Here is a 21,990-nt window from a genome sequence, read left to right on the forward strand (position 1 = left end):
TAATCCAAACCTCCAAAATGTGGGAGGTGGGGGAGGGGGAGGTCAAGGGCAGGGAGGAATAGGATTTCCAGAGGCTTACATCAATTCAGGATAGAGGGAAATGTAATTTTTCTTACAAGTGGCCCCGATGCACCTTGTAGCCAAGCTCTGTTTTACGGGGACCTGTGGTGATCAGCTGTGCCTTCTGCAGAGCAATTTAACTACTGAAAAGCTGGGAGGAGAAACAAGATTTAGTGGGGGGAAAAAAGCACCATGCCGACTAACAATGGTGTCCATATTAAGCTCTGTATTTTGTTTGGGTCATGTAAGAGTAAAACTGGCCCAAGAGAAGAGAATAGTTTCTCACAGATTGCCATTTAAATCTCAAATGACCATGTTTCACAGCATGCTTAATACACTCCAGCATGTAACTGCATTTTAATTTCCTAAAACCACAGGATAGAAGTCTGATTTCAAATAGTGTCTGGACTGTGATATTCAATACTGATAAAACTGTATGATGTTCTCTTGAAAGTTGCAAAGATTCAGCATACGGAAAAGGATCTTCCTTTTCTTTGAAGCACTATTCTTGGAGAAATTTACTCCTCTGACTTTTGTAAATGAATTCTAAACAATGAATATTAAGAGCTAAAGCTTGTGCCGTAAGAAAGGTAATTTAATAGGTTACAGGAGGAGAGCATGCTACATACTCTTCACTCACCACGGGTTCACACCATCGAAACGAAACTTCAGATTTTGCCATGAAATGCTCATTTATTCTTACTTTGGAAAATAAATTTAGAACCTATTAACATGAATGAATCTTTACTTGAATGTCCATTCGGTGCATGGAAAGTATTCAGTTACCTTTTCAACTTTATAGAACAGGGAGAGCCTGTGATGGCCTTAGTTTCCAGGTATTATATAAAAGAAGGAAACTTTAAAACAGATCAAAAAGGAAAGAAAAGGGGGAAGGTGAAACTGTGTCTTAAGTTTGGGAGTCAGAAACCAACTCATGATCATATTATTTAGTTGGAAGGAACTTACAAATTTTTGTATATGAACATGAAATGATGCAGTGAAGATGGTTAGCAGTTTTCACCATAAGGGAATGGCTCTGAGCCACCCTGGAGAAAATTTGCTAAAACGGGAAAAAAATAGTTTTTGAAGGGACAGTGGATTAAGTATATGCTTTCCTCTAAACTACTTATTGCTTTTCCTTTTGAGCCTGACTCAAACCCTAGTTGACAAATTCAATAGGTCTCTGGGGCACCTGGGTGGCTCAGTTGGTTGGGCGACTGCCTTCGGCTCAGGTCATGATCCTGGAGTCCCGGGATCGAGTCCCGCATCGGGCTCCCTGCTCGGCAGGGAGTCTGCTTCTCCCTCTGACCCTCCTCCCTCTCATGCTCTCTGTCTCTCATTCTCTCTCTCTCAAATAAATAAATAAATAAATAAAAATCTTAAAAAAAAAAAACAAATTCAATAGGTCTGTTTTTAAGCAACACATCTGTTTGATCAGTCAGGTGTAATTTTACTTAGAAACAAAGAATGGAATCCTGAAGGTGCAAGAACTATAAAGCCATGGTTGCTCTATGAACCTAAATATCTAAGAAACCTGGGGGTGACCTTGGGGTGCCTGGCCTAGGAGTCAGGTGGGTCCCAAGGCCACATCTTCATCAGATTCTAAGCTATCATCATGTGTAAGAAGTGCCCCCTCTTGATTTCATAACAGCTTTTCAAGGAGATACCAAAATACAATGGAACATGAGCCAATTTTTTTGTAAGAAAAAACCTGACTTATGGGGGGAAAATGCACATCCTAGAACAGAAGAAATTACTGCATTTCTTCTCTTGTCCCTTTCGTCTTCCTATTTGATTTTTCCATTTACTCCCTTCCCCTCCCCTGGCCTTTCCACTTCTCTTTTCTGATTTTTTTTCCAAGCTTAGACCATAGATGACTAGATAAAAAATATTTTATTCTTAATTGCGCATCAGGCATCTCCTCTGGTGGGCTGGGAGGAGTCATAACTCAGTGAAGCACACAGGGGAACACCCAGGAACTTCAGTTGGAGGAAAAACACGCAGGGGAACTTGATGCAACCCATCACGAGAGCATCACAACTCACCCGTGATGAACAAAGCCGCAGCAGAACGCAGGCAGGGTGAGGAGGGCTGTGTAGAGGGAGACTGCGGTAAACTGAGGGGGGGTCTAGACAAAAGGGAGGTGAGTAGAACTGCACATTTTTTTGGAGACAAGAATCAGACCAAATAAAGGCAGATGCAGACGAAAGCCTGTGGTACAGTATAGCGGATCCAGTGTGCTCATTTGCCTAGCAGCCACCGACTCAGCGATAAATACAGGACTATTCTCAGCATGTTTGTCTTACTTTGATCCTCATTACAGCTCAATAAGGTAGGTTCTGTTATTATCTTAATTTTGAAGGCCAGGAAGATGATGACATTGCCTAAGGGCCACAACTGAGAGGCTGATGATGGAGCCAGGATGCAAACGCAGGAAGTCTGACCCCGGGGCTATACTTTTACTACGGTCTGTGCCTACTACTAGGGCACAGAGTATCCAAATGGGGAATACTAAGGAGATCAGATAGGGCTAGGGCTCTACTGCGTAGGAGGTGGAAGAAGGGACAAAAAAGGAGAGGCACCAGAGATGTATGAAGAAAGGCAACAAAGTATTCTCTCTCACACACACACACACACACGAAGAATAAGGAAGCATTTTCACAAAACCCATCCCAGCCTGTTGGCCGTCAGGAAACCATTCCTCAATTTTATTTAGTCCAACTGGTCAGTATTTCTATCTTCTTTACCTTAGCTAAACAATCTAGTGAGCAATTTTTTTTATGCACTGTGATAGTTGTAAAAAGAAATGGAAAGTGGTATCAGCCCTCAAAGCATATAACAATAGTAACAGAAGAAGATGGGTCAGTAAGGAGCAGAGGCACAGGAGGTTTCTGCATTTACTTCCCAAAGTGAGAGTGCTGTATGCGTGCACACGTTATCTCCCTGTCCCAAAAGCTTACACACACACACGCGCACACACTCATGCACATTCTACAATAGATAAAAAGCTACCTGGACCCTATGAAGAGCCAAAACCACATACATGGAACCTAAAAGCACTGTCAACGATTTCTGGCAGAGCTCTGCTCCGAACATACCTGCTTCTGGATCCTGGTTGAAACGGCAGTACTTGGAGTTATCAAGCGAAGACAGGCACTGCTCAATGGGCACCCAAACATACGTCTCAGGACACAACAAATCAGAAGGTCTGTACTGACCCTAAAGAGAAGTGAAGGAAAAAAAAAACACAGGCATTACAAACACAGTAACTTCCTGGTTACAAGGCTCCAGAGTTCTAGGAAAGGTTTTAATCACCAATTTAAACAAAGTCAACCAGAAACAGCTTTCTTGTAAATACTAAGCGACTCTAGGAACTGCTTCCCCATCCCAAGAATGCACACTTGATTCAAAAGCTCTCTAAAAGTAATGCATCACTATTTGTGATGCCTGTATTGATCTGGAAGATTCGGGTTTCTACTTTCTTTTTGAAGAAATATTTAATATATGATTCTTGCTGAGCTGATTGCAGAGAATACCCAGTTTTGAAATCAAAGTGAAATGTCTTTCCACGCATGACAGCATTACAATTTACATCTGGAGCAAACTTCTTTTCCAAAATGGAATTTCAGGATGTTTTCATTTGTAGACTCAGTTGATAATACTCATTCCATGCTAATGTATTAAAAAGTACTGTTTTGTCAAGAAACTTTCATGAACAATCTAAACTGGTAAATGTAAATTAAGAGAAGTTTAAAAAACATTACAGAAATTTTAGGTAAACTTCTATGTAAAAAATCCTCTCAAGTTTCTTCAAAAATGCCATTTAGCAAAAATGATTTATATATTTATAACTCAATTATGTACTCCAAATCTAAAACAAAGACTATACACTAGATGCTGAAGAAAAAAATCATTTGCCTACAGGTAATCTGGTAGACAATCAACAGGGGATGGCACAAATTACGTGAAATCATTCAGTGAAAATTTTCAGAAGCATCAAAGTTAATTAAAATTCCAAATATCTCTTCTCTAAATTTTTGAAATTCAAAATTCATTATGGAGGTTAAAATCCAGTAGTGTTTTTCAACTCTGTTTAGTACAGCCCATAGTAAGAAATACACTTTACATCACAACCTAGCAAACATATATGCAAATAAAGAACTAGAAACAAACCTCTTACATAGAATGCTTACCCATGTTATGTAGTCTTTTATTTCCTACCCTATTCCATTTCATTTTTCAATGATGCTCTTGAACCATAAATACTGCTTTTACAAACAGCAAGTGGGTCACAACCTCAGAGTTTGAAAAACACGTTCTAGCACGAAACCCTTTACAAAGAATACTGCTGTTACAGACCCAGCACTGTTACATACCTTTTTATCAGACAGGCACTCTAACCTGCCTGCTATGTGCAGGTCACTATATGAAGCCTCACTCAGACACACAAGGAACACCACACCCTCCCAGCACTCGAAGCATCCAGAAGTCCACAAGGGAACGGCGGAGAGCGTAACTGAAGAAAGTATATGCGAACCAGCTCCTGCCGGAGAGGCTGGGAGAGAGGTCAAGGGGGATGGGGAGTTTTACTGGGGATTTAACAGATGACTGGAGTTAAGTCTAGGGCAGGATGAAAAGGAATGAGAATAATCTAGATGAAGAGAACAAGATAAACGAGGACACAGAGTGGGGCCTGGTATGAGATCACCCCGAGGAACAGGAAACAGGGTACCGCAGAAATGGAAAGGTAGGTTGGGACAGATTCCGTGAGGCCTCAAAATCCATGTTTCGGGCTATATTCTAGATGAAATGGGAATGCTTGCCGGCTAAAAGAGAGAGCATGACTAGAGGGAGACTAGAACTCGGGTGCCTGACCCTGACCTGCCCAGACTGTTCACGGCATTGCTGACACCTGGCGACCCTGGAGCAGGAAAGGCCGTCCGTAAGGGGCAGCTCCAGGTGGTCCACATACTCATCCAACATGAAAATTCCTAACACAGGATTCTTTAGAGATGAATTCATAATTAGTAGGTGCAATAAAGACTGAAAAGCAATGTCATTCTATCCATTAATTCAGAAACTGTTTTACTGGTGGAAAGTGGCAGCATGATGTGATGCTGACCATGTTGACAAATGTGAAAAACCAGCCGTCTAAAGCAATGGGTCTAAATCTTCTTTATTTTCGTTTTGGGTTATAGACCATTTTGAAATCTGCTGAGGGGAAAAAAGCTAAGCATTAAAGCTAAAGATATAAAACTTCTACAGAGGAAAAAAAGGAGTAAATTTTCTTCACCCTGGAGTATACAAATATATATTAGTACACAAAAAAGCATTAACCATAACAAAAAAACAACAAACTGATGAACTGGGCTTCGTGAAAATTATATACTGTACTCAAAAAACTATTAAGAAAATAAATACGCAAGCCAAAGACTATGAGAAAATATTAACAAAACATAGACTGGAAAACAGATTTGTATCCAAAACACATAAAAAAAACCTTAACAACTCAAGTATAAAAAATCCATTTTTCAAAAAAGGGCACCAAATATAGATGAATGCCTAATAAGCACCTGAAAATATATTCAACATCAGTTACCAGAAATGCCAATTAAAGCCATAACATATCACCACACCCACCAGAATGGCTAACATTAAAAAGACCGAGTAACAAGTTCTGGCAAGGATTTGGACTATGTAGAACATGGATACTGCAGGTTTAAAATGGTTATAACCACTTAGGAAAATATATTCTTGGACATTTATCATTTGTGAATCTGTCGAGGATAAATTCCTTGAATTGGAATTGATGCGTGTCAGGTTTTTTATGTTTTATAGCACAAAACTATTTTCCATAGAAGTTGTGCCATTTTACATTTCCATTAGCAACATATGGACACAAGTGTTCATTTCCCCACATCCTTACCAACACAGTGTACAATCGAAACTTTCAATCTCGGCCAATCGGAGAAATGGCATTTCATTGTGGTTTTAATTTGCATCACAAAGCTTTCCATATGTTTAAAGCAATTTGTATTTCCTTTCCCATAATGTTGGCCCACTCTGTTGTTAGATTTCTGATCCTATTATTTGAAAAACTTTATACATTAAGGAAATTCATCCTTAGTTTGCAAAATATGTTTTACTTCCCTAGTTTATGTGTCTTTTGACTATGCAATTTTCTTTCACCAGGTGGAAATCTGATAAGTGGTCAAACTCATCATTTTTAAAAATGGCGTCTGAGGTTTTGCAATGTAATTTTTAAAAAGTCACTATCACTCAAATATTATAAAAACATTCACATGTTTTTTTCTAGTACTTTTATGGTTCCATAATTTTACATTTACACTTATGCTCCATCTGGAATTTATTTTGGTGTGAGGTATAAGAAAAGGATCTAAGCTAATATCTTTCAGATGTTTACCAAGTGGCCTCAATATCATTTTAGGACCGTGGTTTCCCCCACTGATTTAAATGTCTTTCTAATAACTTACTAAATTTCCATATACATTTAGATCTCTTTCAGCACTTTCTATTTATTTTGATATACTGACCTGTCTTATTCATGTGCCAGTGCCACACGGTTTTAACTATTAAAGCTTGATATTATATTTTAATATCTAGTTGATCTAACCATCCCCCCTATCATTGCTCTTCATTTGCAGAATTTTCTGGCTCTTCCCGCTTAATTTTTCTAAAGCTCTGTACTTAGGGGGTATCTGGCTGGCTCAGTTAGTGTGCAACTCTTGATCTCAGGGTTGTGAGTTCAAGCGCCCTGATGGGTATAGAGATTACGTAAATAAAATCTTAAAAAATAAAATAAAACAAAACAAAATAAAATAAAATTCTGTACTTAATACAAAAATGCTACCATTATGAACAAGGAAACAGTAATAAAAATGTTATGGTATATTTTGTCTATTGTGATGACAGGACATAAAAGCAGAGAATCCCAAGAATGTTAGTAAAAAGAAAATATATGTATCATCTTAAGTTAAAAAAAAAAACAAAACAACCCAAAACATACAAATGACACTATTTTCTAATTTAAGGTAGAACTGAATGATGACTGGCTAAGATCAAATGTTGGAGGGGGGCGGGACAGGGCAGGGGGAGGCAGTCAGGCATCACCTTAGAAGTCTTTAAAGGTGAGCGCCTGGGTGGCTCAGTCGTTAAGCGTCTGCCTTCGGCTCAGGTCATGACCCCAGGGTCCTGGGATCGAGTCCCACATCCGGCTCCCTGCTCGGCAGGAAGCCTGCTTCTCCCTCTCCCACTCCCCCTGCTTGTGTTCCTGCTCTCGCTATCTCTCTCTCTGTCAAATAAATAAATAAAATCTTAAAAAAAAAAAAAAGTCTTTAAAGGTTAAAACAGACAAATTCCATGCAGCTATGCAGATTCATCCACAGACACCTGTACCCATTACCTGGATTTAACAATGACGTTGACATTCAAAAATATTGTCAATGAACAGGAAATGAATCTTCACTATGCAGACACTAGATGTTGAGAAGTAAACAATGAACAAATAAATGCATGCCTCTAGATAACTCAAAATCTACTGGCAGTAACAGACTTGGACAAAGATGAAATGAACATGAGAACATAGCAAGGGGGTGCTCCTGGGGGGCTCAGTTGGTTAAGCGTCCAACTCCTGATTTCAGCTTAGGTCATGATCTCAGGGTCATAACATCGAGCCCCGCATTGGGCTCATGTGCCGGGTGTGGAGCCTGCTTGAGATTCTCTTTCCCTCTACCCCCTCCTCTTCCTCCCTCCCTCAGTCCCTCTCTTTAAAAAAAGAAAGAAAGAAAAAGAATGTAGCAAGTATAATTGTGTAGTGGTTCAAGGCTCCTAAATTTTCACAACATTCTTTTTAGGTAGTACTTGTTCATAATAGTGGGTCAGAGATTTTCTTTCTGACTCTTTAAGTACACTTCATTTATTTCACTGAAAAGTCACAAACGTATACACTTCATCTTCTGCTCATCAACCAAAATCAAGTTCTGAAGATTAGGTTAAAACATTTTCTCCAAACTACAGGCTAATCTCAGTGCTTCATACCAAATATTTTCTCAAACCACCAAAGAATACAAAGGGTTTTATGAAATAAAACCACTCTGAAATGTTATGCTTTCTAACATTTCTAACATTAGCTGGTTGAGCGTTAAGACACCAAAGTGCTTACAACTCAATTTAAAGTTGCCACCACACAAATGGAAAACACAGGGACTTGAAATCTACCCTGCCTTTGCAGCCAATGTAAGAAAATGAGAAATGTCTGTGTTAAGAATGTAATTACTTAAGGATTTGGACATACTTTCCCATAGTCAGAAGAAAAAATATTTAATCAACCTCTAAGTACATTCATTCATACTGGAACAATGAGATAAAAGCAGATTAATTCTTTCCTAGGGTGCTGACACTTTGTAAATAAGAAAATCAGAGTTACCAAAGATTTCTCAAGTACTCAAAATTTCGAAAATGTAATTGGTCTGACAGGGCTTATCACAATTTTTTGAGCATTCTTGCAACTGGATCTACAATTTTAGAAGACGAGCTCGACTCACCACACACAATCTCAAAACCACCACCCAACAAGGACAGCACCCCATGAAATGCTACCAAGCAAAGGCACCTATTTCAAGGCGGGGCTCTGGGGGAGAATGATGCAGTTCAAGATTAAGAAGCTTGGGAAAGGTAAAAACGATCTTCTAAAAAGCCTAAAATTAGAAGAGGGAGTGCCTATTCCTCATTATTAATTACATGTTTCTGGGAAGGGATAACCACTCCATTCAAAGTCCTCAAAGGGAAGTTAAGTTCAGCAACCTCTGTGATCTACAGCTTCACTGACTGTTTTAAGTTCTGTAGCTGTTTACAAACTGTTCTGGACTGGAAACCAAGAGGAAAAACAAAAAACAAACTAAGTGACTCTATATTTTCAGTTGTCAAGGAAGAATGAATGTTCTGCTCAGAGTGCTCAGCAGTATTCAGTATTCAATTCAATGATTTTATTCCCTGATTTCATTTTGTTTAAAGAAAACCACTTAGACTACTTGTAAAACCCAAATTATACTTACACCCCCAAGAAAAAAGGAGAAAAAATTAAAATATGGTCATATTTCCGTCAACTTGACGAGGTTGTCATAGACTGAAATTCAAGGAAATTCCAAAGTTAAATCTAAAGCAGTAGGGGGAAAAACTAGCTAAATACATTTCCTGCTCTATTTCTATAAAAATAACTGCTTCTTCTGGAAGAGAAGATCATACAATTTTGGGTTTTGGTCAATGGAATGAACAGGTATTCCTTTCACTTGCATGCTTTAGACCATAATTTGAAGAACATTATCATATTGATCTAATTTTCTACCCTTTAAAAGAATCACAAAATAAACTATATGGAGATTAGCTTTCTTCAGCAAAAAATATTAATCAAACTTCAACCTAAAAATTAATTCATTTTGATAACCAGAGGTTAAAAACATGGTGCTTTCATTTCTTACCAAATAAAAGCGACACGCATATAAAATGGGGTAAGTATCTGGAAAAATTTGATTTCACAATCATTAACAATTTCAGCAAGGATAGTTTAAAATGGATCAACATTCTTTACTTCTAATGAAAACACAGCCAACAACACTAAGAGTCTTTCCCTTAAGGTGTAACTCGTTAGAAACCTGGACCTTTGAAGGCAAAAGCAACATTAAGTAGATGGAGGAAGGGCAAAATATGGTTCTAGCAAGCCCCCCAGAATCAATCTTTTTTTGTAATTTTTTTTTTGAGACGCAATTCACGTACCATAAAATTCACCTTTTTAAAGTGTACAATTCCATTGTGTTTAGTGGATTTTGCAAGATTACCTATCAACAGGACTACCTAATTCCAAAACATTTTTATCATTCTAAAAAAAAAAGCCCTGCACCCATTAGCAGTCACTTCCCATGCCCTCTCCCCACAAGCCCCTGACAACCATTACATCTACTGGCAATCCATTTTAAAATGGAGTATTTGTTTACATTGCCACACTTCCTATGAAGAGTCAGAGTAAAACCCAAAGCCGCAACACAGCTACAAGGCCCTAGTGACGTGGCCCATGTTACCTTTCTGGCTTGTCTTCCAGGACTTTTTCCCTCCTCCCTCCTTCCACCCAGGCCACATTGGCTTCCTTGTTGCTCCTAGAACACATCAAGCCTGCTCCCCACTCAGGGCTTCTGTTTTCTCTTCTGGTCTTACAGATATTCCCGTGACTGTCATCCACTTTAAGTTTTTGCACAAATGTCACCTCAGTGAAGCCCACCTATCCCCCCTATTTTTCTTCCATAGGACTTGCCACCTTCTAACACTCTTGTTAATTTACTTATTTATTAGATTTGTAGGAAACTCCTTGCTAGAACAGAGGGTCAGGAGTTTTAGTCTGATTTGCTCACTGACCTATCCCAAACCCGCTCAGTAAATACCGGCTAGATGAACAAACAGTGAATGCAGGATGCTGGGCCCATACCTCTGCCACTTCCCTCTCTAAACACAGAGGAGGTCACTTTCATACACTCGTCCTGCACATTAACATGGCACACGGGGAGTGACAGTGTTTGCTCAACCCGTACTTAGGATGCAGCTCTACCGCATCTTCACTGCATGGAGACAGTGCCCAACCTTCCGGAATGCTGTGAATTATCACTGAAGACTCAAAGGACATGATCACCAGAGGATCCAGAAGAGTCACTGAAATTAAAAAGGAGGTTCTCATACTCAAGGTTAGAAACTACTAGTTCATGTCAATTTAGTTTTTTCCCCCTCAAAGCTGAAAATATTCCTTATTTCACGGGCATACACTTTCTTTTAAAGAAATACATAGCTTTTCAAATTAAGTTTCATTTTAGAAAAGGAGGGGGAAATATGACTTGAGAAAAGGCCTCCTCATCTATTCAGGGTCCAGCAGTGTCACTCTGGTGATGACAAGAACAAAGACAACGAGCTCTCCCAGCATTTAAGAACATAGTCTTCATGGGACGCTTGGGTGGCTCAGTCGGTTAAGCATCTCACTGTGGCTCAGGTCATGATCCTGAGGTCCTGGGATCGAGCCCCACCTTGGGCTCCCCACTCAGCAGGGCGTCTGCTTCTCTCTCTCTCTTTCCCCTCCCCCTGCTGTGCTCTCTCTCCCTCAAATAAATAAATAAAATCTTAAAAATAAATAAAGAACATAGTCTTCACGATGATTCTGTATCTCACAGGAGCTCAATCTCAGAATAAATGACAAAAGTAACGAAAACAGACACTTTCTACTGTGCAGATGAAACAGTAAGATCATGTAATGGTAGTATCTAATGTGATGGTTCTGGTAATGAACTCAGAACTAGACTCCTGATTCCCATTCTCTTTCTATACCTCAATTTTAAAATATTCTCAATTTTTAAAAGGATTTTCAAAATAAGTTTCAAAAACCTTAAAAATCACAAGGCAGTTCAATATGCACAGACTCTGCTCATCATGAAGGATGAAAGGATGGAATGAGCCTCATGGCGCACTTGAGATCCGTTGGGAAAATGCGTTCCAGTAACTTCCGCGGCCAGGGGTAAATGCAGGGGGGTAGGCACAAGGTCCCAAAGACACACAAAAGAGCTGCAACATGGCTGTGATACTCGAAAGAACAACAAGGACTATAAACAAGCTGCTGGTCAAACACAAGGATGAGACAACCAGTGTTCTCTGGAGACTCCTCAGAAGAGGTCCCTTCTCCTCCCTCTCATGCTCTCTGTCTCTCATTCTCTCTCTCTCAAATAAATAAATAAAATCTTTAAAAAAAAAAAAAAAAAAAAAGAAGAGGTCCCTTCTGTAGCGTGTCAAAGTCTGAGAAGCACATTTCCATGTTTGGAAAAAAAGTTAGGCAGCTACCAAAAGTACAAACAGATCCAAGACCTACATGGCCGTCTCCCTCCTGAGCTCCCAAATACATGTCCGTCATAATTTCACTAAACAGGCAATGAAATCAAAAACGACCATTTCAGCTCCACCGATTAGTATGTGGTCCTACGTCTGTGGTTTGTAGATGTTTCAAAAATAAATGTCTCTTCAGCTTTACATTCAGAATGTTAGGTTAAAGACTAACTCCATCTTTTCTCTGAACAAATGCCAATTTCCATAAATTCAAATTTATTACCAGCATTTATCTTTCTTCTTAATATAGAATGACATATTCGAAGTAACTTTCAAGTTCATGAATGGACCCTACTGAAACTTGGTATTATCTGGAGAAATATTATGAAATCGACAATTTCAAAATTACATTCTGGTTTTCTTTTATGTTATTACATCTTCTTAGATTCCTAAAGAAGCACTTCTTAAAATTGAATGTACAACTGATCAAAAATAAAAGCTTATTACTAACCACCCCTTTCTAAATAAATGCACAGTATTAAAAGGTCTATTCTTTGATTATAGCAAATCCAGAAATACATGATTTTACTAAAGGGCTCCAACATCATTTAAAAGCCTTTTTTTTTTTTTGGCCTTCATAAGAAGACATATGAACTCATATGCATTCAGGACTACAAATGTTTGCATATCTGACATATAAGAATTCTCTTTGAATATTACATTTGTCTTTGTATGAGTTTAAACAACATGCAAACGAGAAGTTATTTCTTTAATTAAAGTTAAAGGATTTGAGACTTACTTTTCTCAGAAAAAAAAAATCAGAGAAAAGTAAAGAAATGCTTTCACATGATATTCACCCAAGTTAGCATTCTTGGCTTTTAATTGGAAACATCTGGGGATGGGCTTGGCCGATTGCAATAAAATTGAAGTTACCAATTCACACCCTGCCATTTTGAGGGTATTTTGTTTTTACAGTTTTCAAATTAAAACCAAACGGACTTTCCTTTGAACTCTGGTCCTGAAGCAAAGATCTTTATGAGATTTCACTCTCAAGAATACTTTATAAATATTTTGAAAAATACGAAGGATTTCACGAGTATTTGAGGAGAGGATAAACGAGCAGAGTTTATTTTAAAAGTTCAAGTTAAATTAAAATGTAAGAACACTAAAAAGACAGTATTATTTAAATACACACACCCAAACACACCCAAACACACACACACACACAGAGTAAACCCCAGTAGCACTGAACAAAGAAGATTTACCATGTAAGTCTTTTTATCAGGTAAAGTTGATATCAGTATCCCACTTTTCTATGATAAACCCATTGATTTTACTAAAACCAATTGCTTAAAGAGAAGCTCTAATACTACATAAACAACAATAGTTCAAAATAATCCATTAGAGTGGGCTGTACCTCCAGAGAAAGCGAGTAAGAACAAGGGCTTATTAAAGCCAGTCTTTTCCCTGAAAGACAACACCAATGCAATCCCATCCACAAAGTACTACAGCAGACCCCGTGCTCCCTGATTTCATTACATAAACAGAGATTGACTTTATCGGTCCCCAAGAGAGTGCTTAAGAAGTAACTCTAGCTGCTCTGTTTTCAGAAACTGTGTTTGGATTGTGCCACGCTCAGTTGGCGAGGTGAGCAGAGACCAGTGAAGACAAAGGGCCTAAACATCTGAATCCATTTGTGTTCCCCAAATTCTGAAAGCCAACAGATGTCCTCCATGTGCTGCTAGGCTAAGCTTTGAAAATTTAAAAATACATATTTTTTCCACTGACAAACAGAAAGTGATGGTATTCTGTGTTTCTTTAATTAAAATCCAAGGGTTTGCAAAGGCTCTGGGACTTACTTTAAAGCTTCCTTAAGACTGGGCTGTTTATTTTACTATTAACAAATAATAGAGAATAAAGATTCTAATTCAGTTTTAATCACAATCTTTGCTTTTATTTTGGAAACCCTGGGTTAATCTCTTTTCTTCTAGAAAATACAAAGAAAGCTTGTGAAGAAAAGATTCAGGGAGTCAACTTACAGCCCAAATTTAATTTCAAACTGAAGGGTCATAAGTTGAAAAGGATGAAGGAAAAAAAAGAGAATGAAAGATGAAGACAAAGAAAATAAGAGAAAATGAAAAAGTAAAACCCAAAGCTGCTTTGATTTCTGTTAAAGATTAGATATTCATATAAATATTTGTGTGTGTGTATATTAAATCTGGCCTTCCCCGTACTAGGAAGAAGTATCAGGTTAGGTGTTGGCTTTGTCAGGTCTGATGCTACTGCTTGAGAAGCGGCAGGGAGAGTCACTGGTTCTGCCCCTGCCTGAGGCGGAGGTGTCCTCACCTGGACCACAGCAACGGGCAGACTCCGAGTTCTGCACTGAATCCATCCATCCTCCTACTGCCAGTAGAGAGAACGGACTATGTCAACGCTCCACTTAAAACCCTTACTGGCTCTCCAATAGCTATAATAAAGGAGGATAATCCCTTTTTAAAGTAAAAAAAAAAACCAACCAACCAAAAGCCAAAACACCCATAGGCCTTTTATAAGATACTGTTGTGATTTTAGTTACAGCTGATGAGAAATTACCTAAGATCAAAAGCAGTACAAATTCATGAATGCTTTTAAATGAGTTCGGATTTTACTAATGACAACAGAACCTATGTATGTTTGCACAATAATCATACTATACTCACATGTTTATTAGTCTGCATCCACTGTGTCTAAACTCACAGACTTCTTGCTCCCTCGTTTAGACAGATGGTGCACCTGGAGTGCACGACACAAGATCTGCTCTCAGCCTACTCTCTTTGCCAGGCTCGCTCACCCCAGGGCACTCACATCTAGGCACCAGGCTGACTACTCACTTGGGTCTAAATGCCTCCTGTGGATCTAAATGCTGCCTGTCTCCCAAGGTCTCCTCAGACTCTGCTTCCCTCACCACCAGCTGCTCTCATCCCCTGAACTCTCTTTCCTGCAAGTCAACGGGTAATTATTAAATGCTTACCATCTGCCAGGCTCTATGCTAAGGTCCTGGGAACACCATGGTGATAATAACTCGCCAGTTTCAGTTCTCAGAGACCTTCCAGTCTAGAAAGGGAGGTGGCTTTAAGAAAATAATCATACAGAATTTATGTATCATTACAAAGTGTGGCAAACACTATGAAGAGAAAGCACATCAGAAAGTACAATAGGGAGACCTAATTTAGATTGGGAGACTCAGGGTTGGTGTCTTTAGTGGATATCTGGGTTTCTACAGAAGTCTTTTCTAGAACTTGATACAATCTTTTGGAGCTGTCTGTTTACACACTGTTTTTCTCTTACTTCTGCAGTTCCCCACACCCCCTTCCCTAGTCTCAACCTGGAAGTTTCCAGAGAGCAGGGAGTACATCATTTCTTTGCATTCCTTGTGCCTAGGCAGAATTCCTTATATGAACTTTTTCAATAAATACTTATTGAATATTCAATTAAACTGAATATGTGAAATTGTATTTCTCAAAAAACAGACAATCAGATAATTTTATCATTTTTTAAGATTTTATTTATTTATTTGAGAGACAGAGGGAGAACACAAGCAGTGGGAGGGGCAGAGGGAGAAGGAAAGGGAGAAACAGACTCCCCGATGAGCAGGGAGCCTGACTTGGGGCTCGATCCCAGGAACCCGGGAGCATGACCTGAGCCGAAGTCAGACACTTAACTGACTGAGCCACCCAGGCACCCCTAATCAGATAATTTTAAAGCTAGAAGGGCTGTAGACCTCCTTAGTTAGTATCCAGTTTCATTTTAATATTTAAAAAGGGAATGGGGACAGAAAAGTTAAATGACTTAAGGCCAATTACTGGTAAAGCCAAGATTAGAAGTTCAATCTCAGTATTTTCTGTTAAAATTCCCAAGCTAAAACCAGACCTAAGTATGAACACCTAAAGTGTGTCAGCAACATCCTATGTTCCCGTTTATGAAACTGTGCCTAATCAGAATCATTTAGGACCTGGACCCATTAGAAACATATAGCTGGCTTTATTTTTCAACATTCTTTTTTAAGTTGATATGCCCTGAGTCAAACGGATGCTAAAAGCAGTTCATGACAAATACACAGCTTTAATAAAGTCAGTAAGCTGTATCTGATTGATCATGTCGCTAACTGAAGCTATTATTTTTTTCCAGTAAACATTTTTCAATGCCTGAAAACCTTAATCGTTAAAGTCTGTTTAATTACACCCCAGAGGGAAATAAGAAGTTAGCTATAACCTCATATTTATCCCAAGGGTGTGATCTTTGGTAATCATTCCTTTTTTTCTGCCTGATGGAAAATTCATCACAAATGACTTAAATGCTTCAAGTTTGAGGATAACCTTTCCCCTCTCAACTGTAGCGGTAGGAGTCCTGGTAGAATTTACATCCTATCCCCTTGGATGTCATCAGTATTCTGTGTCTCTGCCAGGAAGGACTTGCTAAGAAGGTTCACATCACAGCTTTGTGAAGTGCCCACACTTCAGCAAGCTCAAAATATATTTGGTTGATATTTCTTCCTTTTCTAAATAACCAGTTCTCTAATTATGATGAACACAACCACTTTTAACTTAAACAGTTTTTCATAGGATGAGCAAATCAAGTCCAGTCACAGAATTTTAGTTAAATTACTGTGAGTAATTTCTTCTGTTACAAACACCAAATAATCTCAGGTGACAACTTGAAAATCCTGACTTCTTCATTTCTTCTAAGACATTGAGCCTAAAATATCATACTGGTCCAAACTTAACCATGTTGTTAGAATAAAATTTAGACTTATATAGCTCCCCAGGATCATAGTCATCATTGATGCCCCTGTGAATGTTATAATTTTATCCATTTTTAGCCCATTGCAAAACCATATATGCACCAAACACAAAAAATCTTTATGATAAGAATTTTTCGTATTTTTATGCATGACCTGAAAGTGTTATTTAGCATTCAATTTTAAAATATATGCATAGAAAGGAAAAAGTGTTCAATGGCTAAACCATTAAAATTCTTCTGTAATGGCATCTTTCGCTTTACACAAAAAATACATTATCCTAAAATTTTAAGGAGCCAATCATTGCCTTTCTATCAGTAACAGTTTGGTGAAATCAAAACAGCATAATTATCTTGTCAGTTTACCATGTCAGAACTCTCTGGAAATAGTATAAATAAAATCAAAGCTGAAATCTACAACTTCCAGATGTGGGAAAGTATAGTTTTGACAAGTTACTATAAATTACGGTATCCGTATGGTTTTGAGCCTACAAGTGTGGAGCACTGAGGATGTTTGGAAGCTATTGATCTGCAGATGGGCTGTTGGCTTCTGGTGATGCAGCATCTGGGTAATACAACGTGGGACACAGCACAAACTCTAGCAATGATTCTTCTGTCTCATTATGAGCTCCCAGGTCTAAAGGTATTTAACGTGTTTCAATCCACTGCAGTTATCCTTTCTGATGCTCAAATTGTCCGTATTTTGGCCAGTGGGAGTCAATTTCAGTTGGCCCCTGAGAGCTTTTGATATAATCCTAGTAGTTAATGATAACACTTGCTAACTTCATTTCATCCTCACACGGATTGTTTATTAAAGGAGTTTTTACTATCCTCAAACTTCATGGTGTGTTTTTGAGCTACAGATTTGAAAAGCTATCCCTAAATAAAGCTTCCATCCAATTATTTAACTTTAGGCTTGGGCTAAGTTAAGTCCGAGCCTCGGAGCCTCCTTCCCATAATAACAGTATGAAGCACTTACAAGATGACTGCAAAGAACCACACAAGACAGAATTAAATGTAAGCTTTCCAAAGCACTTTTAGTAAAATACCCACCTTTAACTGAAACGCATATGAAAAATGTCTAAAAGCTAAAATAAATGCACTGGGAACAAAAAGGAAACTAATTATATTTTCAGATCAAATTTGAGTAAAAGAACTAAATAAACAAATGTTTAATTTTTTTCTCTCTATAACCAGAAGTCACTAATTTTTTGTAAAGATTCTATCTATATATTTATAATTAAATAATGTTCCTATTACCAAAAATCATAATAATAACCTACTGCTTACTGAGTGGTACACGTACTACCTCATTAATCCTCACAACCATCCCATAAGGAATAGTGATCAGTTTTCCCATTTTACAGGTAGAGACACTGGCACTTAGTCTGTACATATAATAAGGCATGAAACCAAGATGTCTTTGGAAACTTGATCTTAACTCTTTCTCCTGATGAAATGATAATTAATATTTAAATTATATAAGGGAATATATTTATAATCCAACTTTCAACAGTATTTCATTAAGAAAATGAGTAAATATTTAAATTTTAAATGTTTCTAAAAAACTGGAATTTTGGAATATGTTTTTAAAATCCTACTGTTCATAAGAAATTATAAAAAAGAAAAAGACTTTATCCCTGGGTAAAAGGTTGGGGGAAGAGGATAGTCACAGTCTCTATGACCCCACAGATTACTCATAAACTACAAAGGGGAAAAAGCAGCTCTATGGAGTTGTGATATCCTGAGACGGACACTGCATCACCTTGGTGGTATCCCGCCTAATGTTTTACCTGAAGAAAATTATGAAGAAATAATCACAAATTCAAATTATGAGACACTGAACTCTTAAAAAATGTCAATGCTGTGAAAGAAAAAAAAAGCTGTTACAGTTCTAGATTAAATGATTCTTTAAAAATCCATAAAACTAAATGAAATCTATAACCTTTGATAAGATTGAGGGAAAAAAATAAAGGGTATTATTGGAACTGGCAAATTTGAATATTAATTCCATATTTGATTGTATTATTATAAGAATATTAAATTTCTTGAGCATGACCATGGTAAAGTTAAGTTATAAAGTATAAAGTTATAACTTTAAGTTATAAAGTTAAGTATAAGAGTATCCTTGTTCTTAGAAAACCCATGTTGAAATGCTGAAGATGAAATGTCATGATCTCTGAAACTAACTTTAAAATCATTTAGCGGAAAAAATACACACACACACACATACAAAATTACATATGTATACTTATATAATGAGATAAATGTGGCAAGATGTTGATAACCGGTTGCTCTAGGTAAAGGTGTATGGGTGTTTACTGTACTATTCTTTCAACTTTTCGTAGATTGGAAATTTTCAAAATTTGGCAGGGGGGAATCAGATTCAATAAATACATATTTCTCTCCACCAAGCATCTGTGCACACTCCCACAGTGCTCTCTCCCTTTCTTCTAGAACATACCACATTCGATCTGGCAGGATAGTTTTACAAGTGTTTATTTTGTCAAAAACCTCCTTGCAGACAGGACCTACCTCATCAAGACCAGTAGAGTGACTTACTCACTGAAGGTCCTCCAAGTGCCTCATTCAAAGCGGGTCTAGGAAACGCGGGCTGAATTAAATATTTGTTTCTTCCACACTACTATGTAGGTGACAATAAATGGTTTTCAATAATACTAAAAAGGACTCACAACAGAAGTATTTCATGGCTGATAAACTATACTATATAATCCCTTAAACTTAAAATCATTTTAAAACTATTAAATATCTGAAAAGCTAAATTTAAAAAAAAGTACATAAAGGTAATCAAACAATCACCATTAACAGAAGTTCAGTCTATAAACCACTATGGAGTAACTCATGGTTATTACCTCATATAGCATAAGTTTACATTAATGTAGATAAGAATCCATTTTAAAATTTGTATCCCAAGTTGGTAATACATATTCTAGAGACCCCAGGGTAATTTTATCATTGAACTTCACATCGCAAATGGTCCTAATAATTGGGTTTTGTGATTGCAGGAGAATGGCTATTATGAGCTAGATGATGAAGATGATAGTGATGTTAATTTAGATGCATATACACTGACCGGATCAGTAGGGCCATAAAACAGAAGTAGGTTAGTGCATAGAGTAGGGGTCAGCAAAGCATGGCCATGGGCCCAAACTGGCCTGCTGCTCGTTTACATATGGCCCACAACCTAAGAATGGTTTTTTACATTTTTAACGGTTGAAAACAAATCAAAAGAAAAATAATAATTTATGACAGATGAAAATTATGACATTCGACTTTCAATGTCCATAAATAAAGTTTTACTAGAGCACAGCCAGCCATGCCCATTTGTTTACGTGTTTTCTACAGCTGCTTTTGCCACAAAGGCAGACCATATTGTCTGTAAACCTAAAATATTTACTATCTGGCCCTTTATAGAATAAATACCAGAAACAGAAATTTCAATATCCAGTAGACAATGAGGACCCATGGGTATGTTTATCTTGATATTCATGGGGTGCTACACTTCGGTGCACTTTTCTATATGTATAGTATGCCTCAATAAAAAGGCATCTTAAAAAAACCCTACTATAGTGAAGAGTATGGGTGTATGAAAGAGATAACATTCCCACGTTTCCAAAATTAAACATATGAAATACTGACTTTCAAAAGGTGCTGTCACAACCAAGGTTTGACCTGTGACAAAGAGTCCAGACTATGGATGGCCAAATACGGAAACTACAGAGATTAACTAGAGCAAGTCAGTTAAAGATGATTCTATAAACTAAAAGTAGCCCAGGCAAGTAGACAGTAACAGCAGGACCCGACTCAAGCAACAGACACACAGATGTTGTTTGGAGTTTAACAGCAAGACTCCAGGATCTAGGAGGACTGGAAGAGTGAGGTGAATTAATATGGTTTTGATTTAACACTTAAATGGCAACTATGGAAGTATCCGAGCACAAAGCCATATCCAACTACTCTCCAATCTTACTCCTACACCAAGATTGAAGGCTTGTGAACTCTATGGCAATGCTTACTGGTTAGACCTTTTTAATTACAATTGGCAGTATCTTCAACTATAAATATTATAGAATAATTTATAGCAAAAGCCACCTTATCCAAAGTGAGCAGAACTAGTGGTGAATTAACTGAAAATGCCCTTATAGTGTGTATATGGGAAAATGCACACAAACATGCATACCTTCAACATTTTACTGCATATATCACTCATTCTTTGATTTAGGACCAAGCCCTTTCTTTGGGGATGCATCACTGTGACTTTCAGTTACTGGTTCTTTAAAATACACTGAGAACTGGGGTGACTGGCTCAGATGGCTGAGCATCTGACTCTTGATTTTAGCTCAGGTCATGATCTCAGGGTCATGAGATCGAGCTCTGCATCAGGCTCAGCACAGAGTCTGCTTGTCCCTCTCCCTCTGCTCCTCCCTCTGCTCGCGTGTGCTCTGTCTCTAAAATAAATAAAATCTTAAAAAAAAAAAAATACAGTGAGAACTTACTAAGGGAAGTGTAGAATCTTTCCAGATTTTTATGGATTTTTTTTTTTACCCCAAATTCTTTTAGTTATCTCATCTATGACTAATTTGGCAGTGATTTATGATTCATCTTTGAGTCTACCTAAAGCATTTAAATTAAGTTTAATGCAAACAACTACTTTTTAAAACATCATTCATCGGTTTACTTAATATTTAATTAAATTATACCATTTCAATAACAAGTAAAATTGGCATTAAAAAAGTGGATGAAGATAGACATGCGTGTATACTAAAGTGTAGTCTTCCAGCCACGAACATGAGACTGCCATGGGCTTCACTGGGTAAACTTTATGGAAGGAATGGAAGGCATCAACAGATAAAATGAACACATAAATAACAGATTCAAGGTACTGAGCAGGGAGAAGCAAGCCAGAGCCGGGGCTACGAAACCAGGGCACAACACTGACCTACCCACACAGTTAGAGTGTTCTTAGATTCCGTGGGCTGAGGGTGACAGCGGAAAAGGTGCATCTGCAGAAGATTCAGTGACCCTACTTACGGGTTGTAAGGAAAAACTGGAATAGTCAGGACAGAGCCGCTTTTGCACCGCAGATGGCCCAAGAGGAAAAAAAGCTCAAGAAGGGGAAAAAAAAAAAAAAAAAAAGAACAAAAATGGCAAAAGACAATGATCTATTTTCATATTGTTTGATGCATTCCTCATCTGTCCTGCCAGACTGTCCCCTTAAGAGAAATAAATTAAAAAAAAAAAAAAAAAACAGCTCTTATTTGCCTT

The 21,990-nt window shown here is 37.8% G+C and overlaps 1 protein-coding gene across 6 annotated transcripts in view; it reads right to left on the minus strand.

The window, feature by feature from the left end:
• ATE1 (arginyltransferase 1) overlaps nucleotides 1–21,990 on the minus strand; it is a 169,402-nt gene that overhangs the window by 44,757 nt on the left and 102,655 nt on the right. For all 6 annotated transcript variants that reach the window (XM_035030439.1, XM_035030412.1, XM_035030405.1 and 3 more), the window contains one exon: nucleotides 3,159–3,279. In XM_035030439.1, the coding sequence (XP_034886330.1) occupies nucleotides 3,159–3,279 (121 nt within the window). Of the gene's footprint in view, nucleotides 1–3,158; nucleotides 3,280–21,990 lie in introns of those variants that run through there.

This window comes from Mirounga leonina, unplaced genomic scaffold (genome assembly GCF_011800145.1).
Source record: "Mirounga leonina isolate KUSES-001 unplaced genomic scaffold, KU_Mleo_1.0 Mir_114, whole genome shotgun sequence".
Classification (NCBI taxonomy): Eukaryota; Metazoa; Chordata; class Mammalia; order Carnivora; family Phocidae; genus Mirounga; species Mirounga leonina.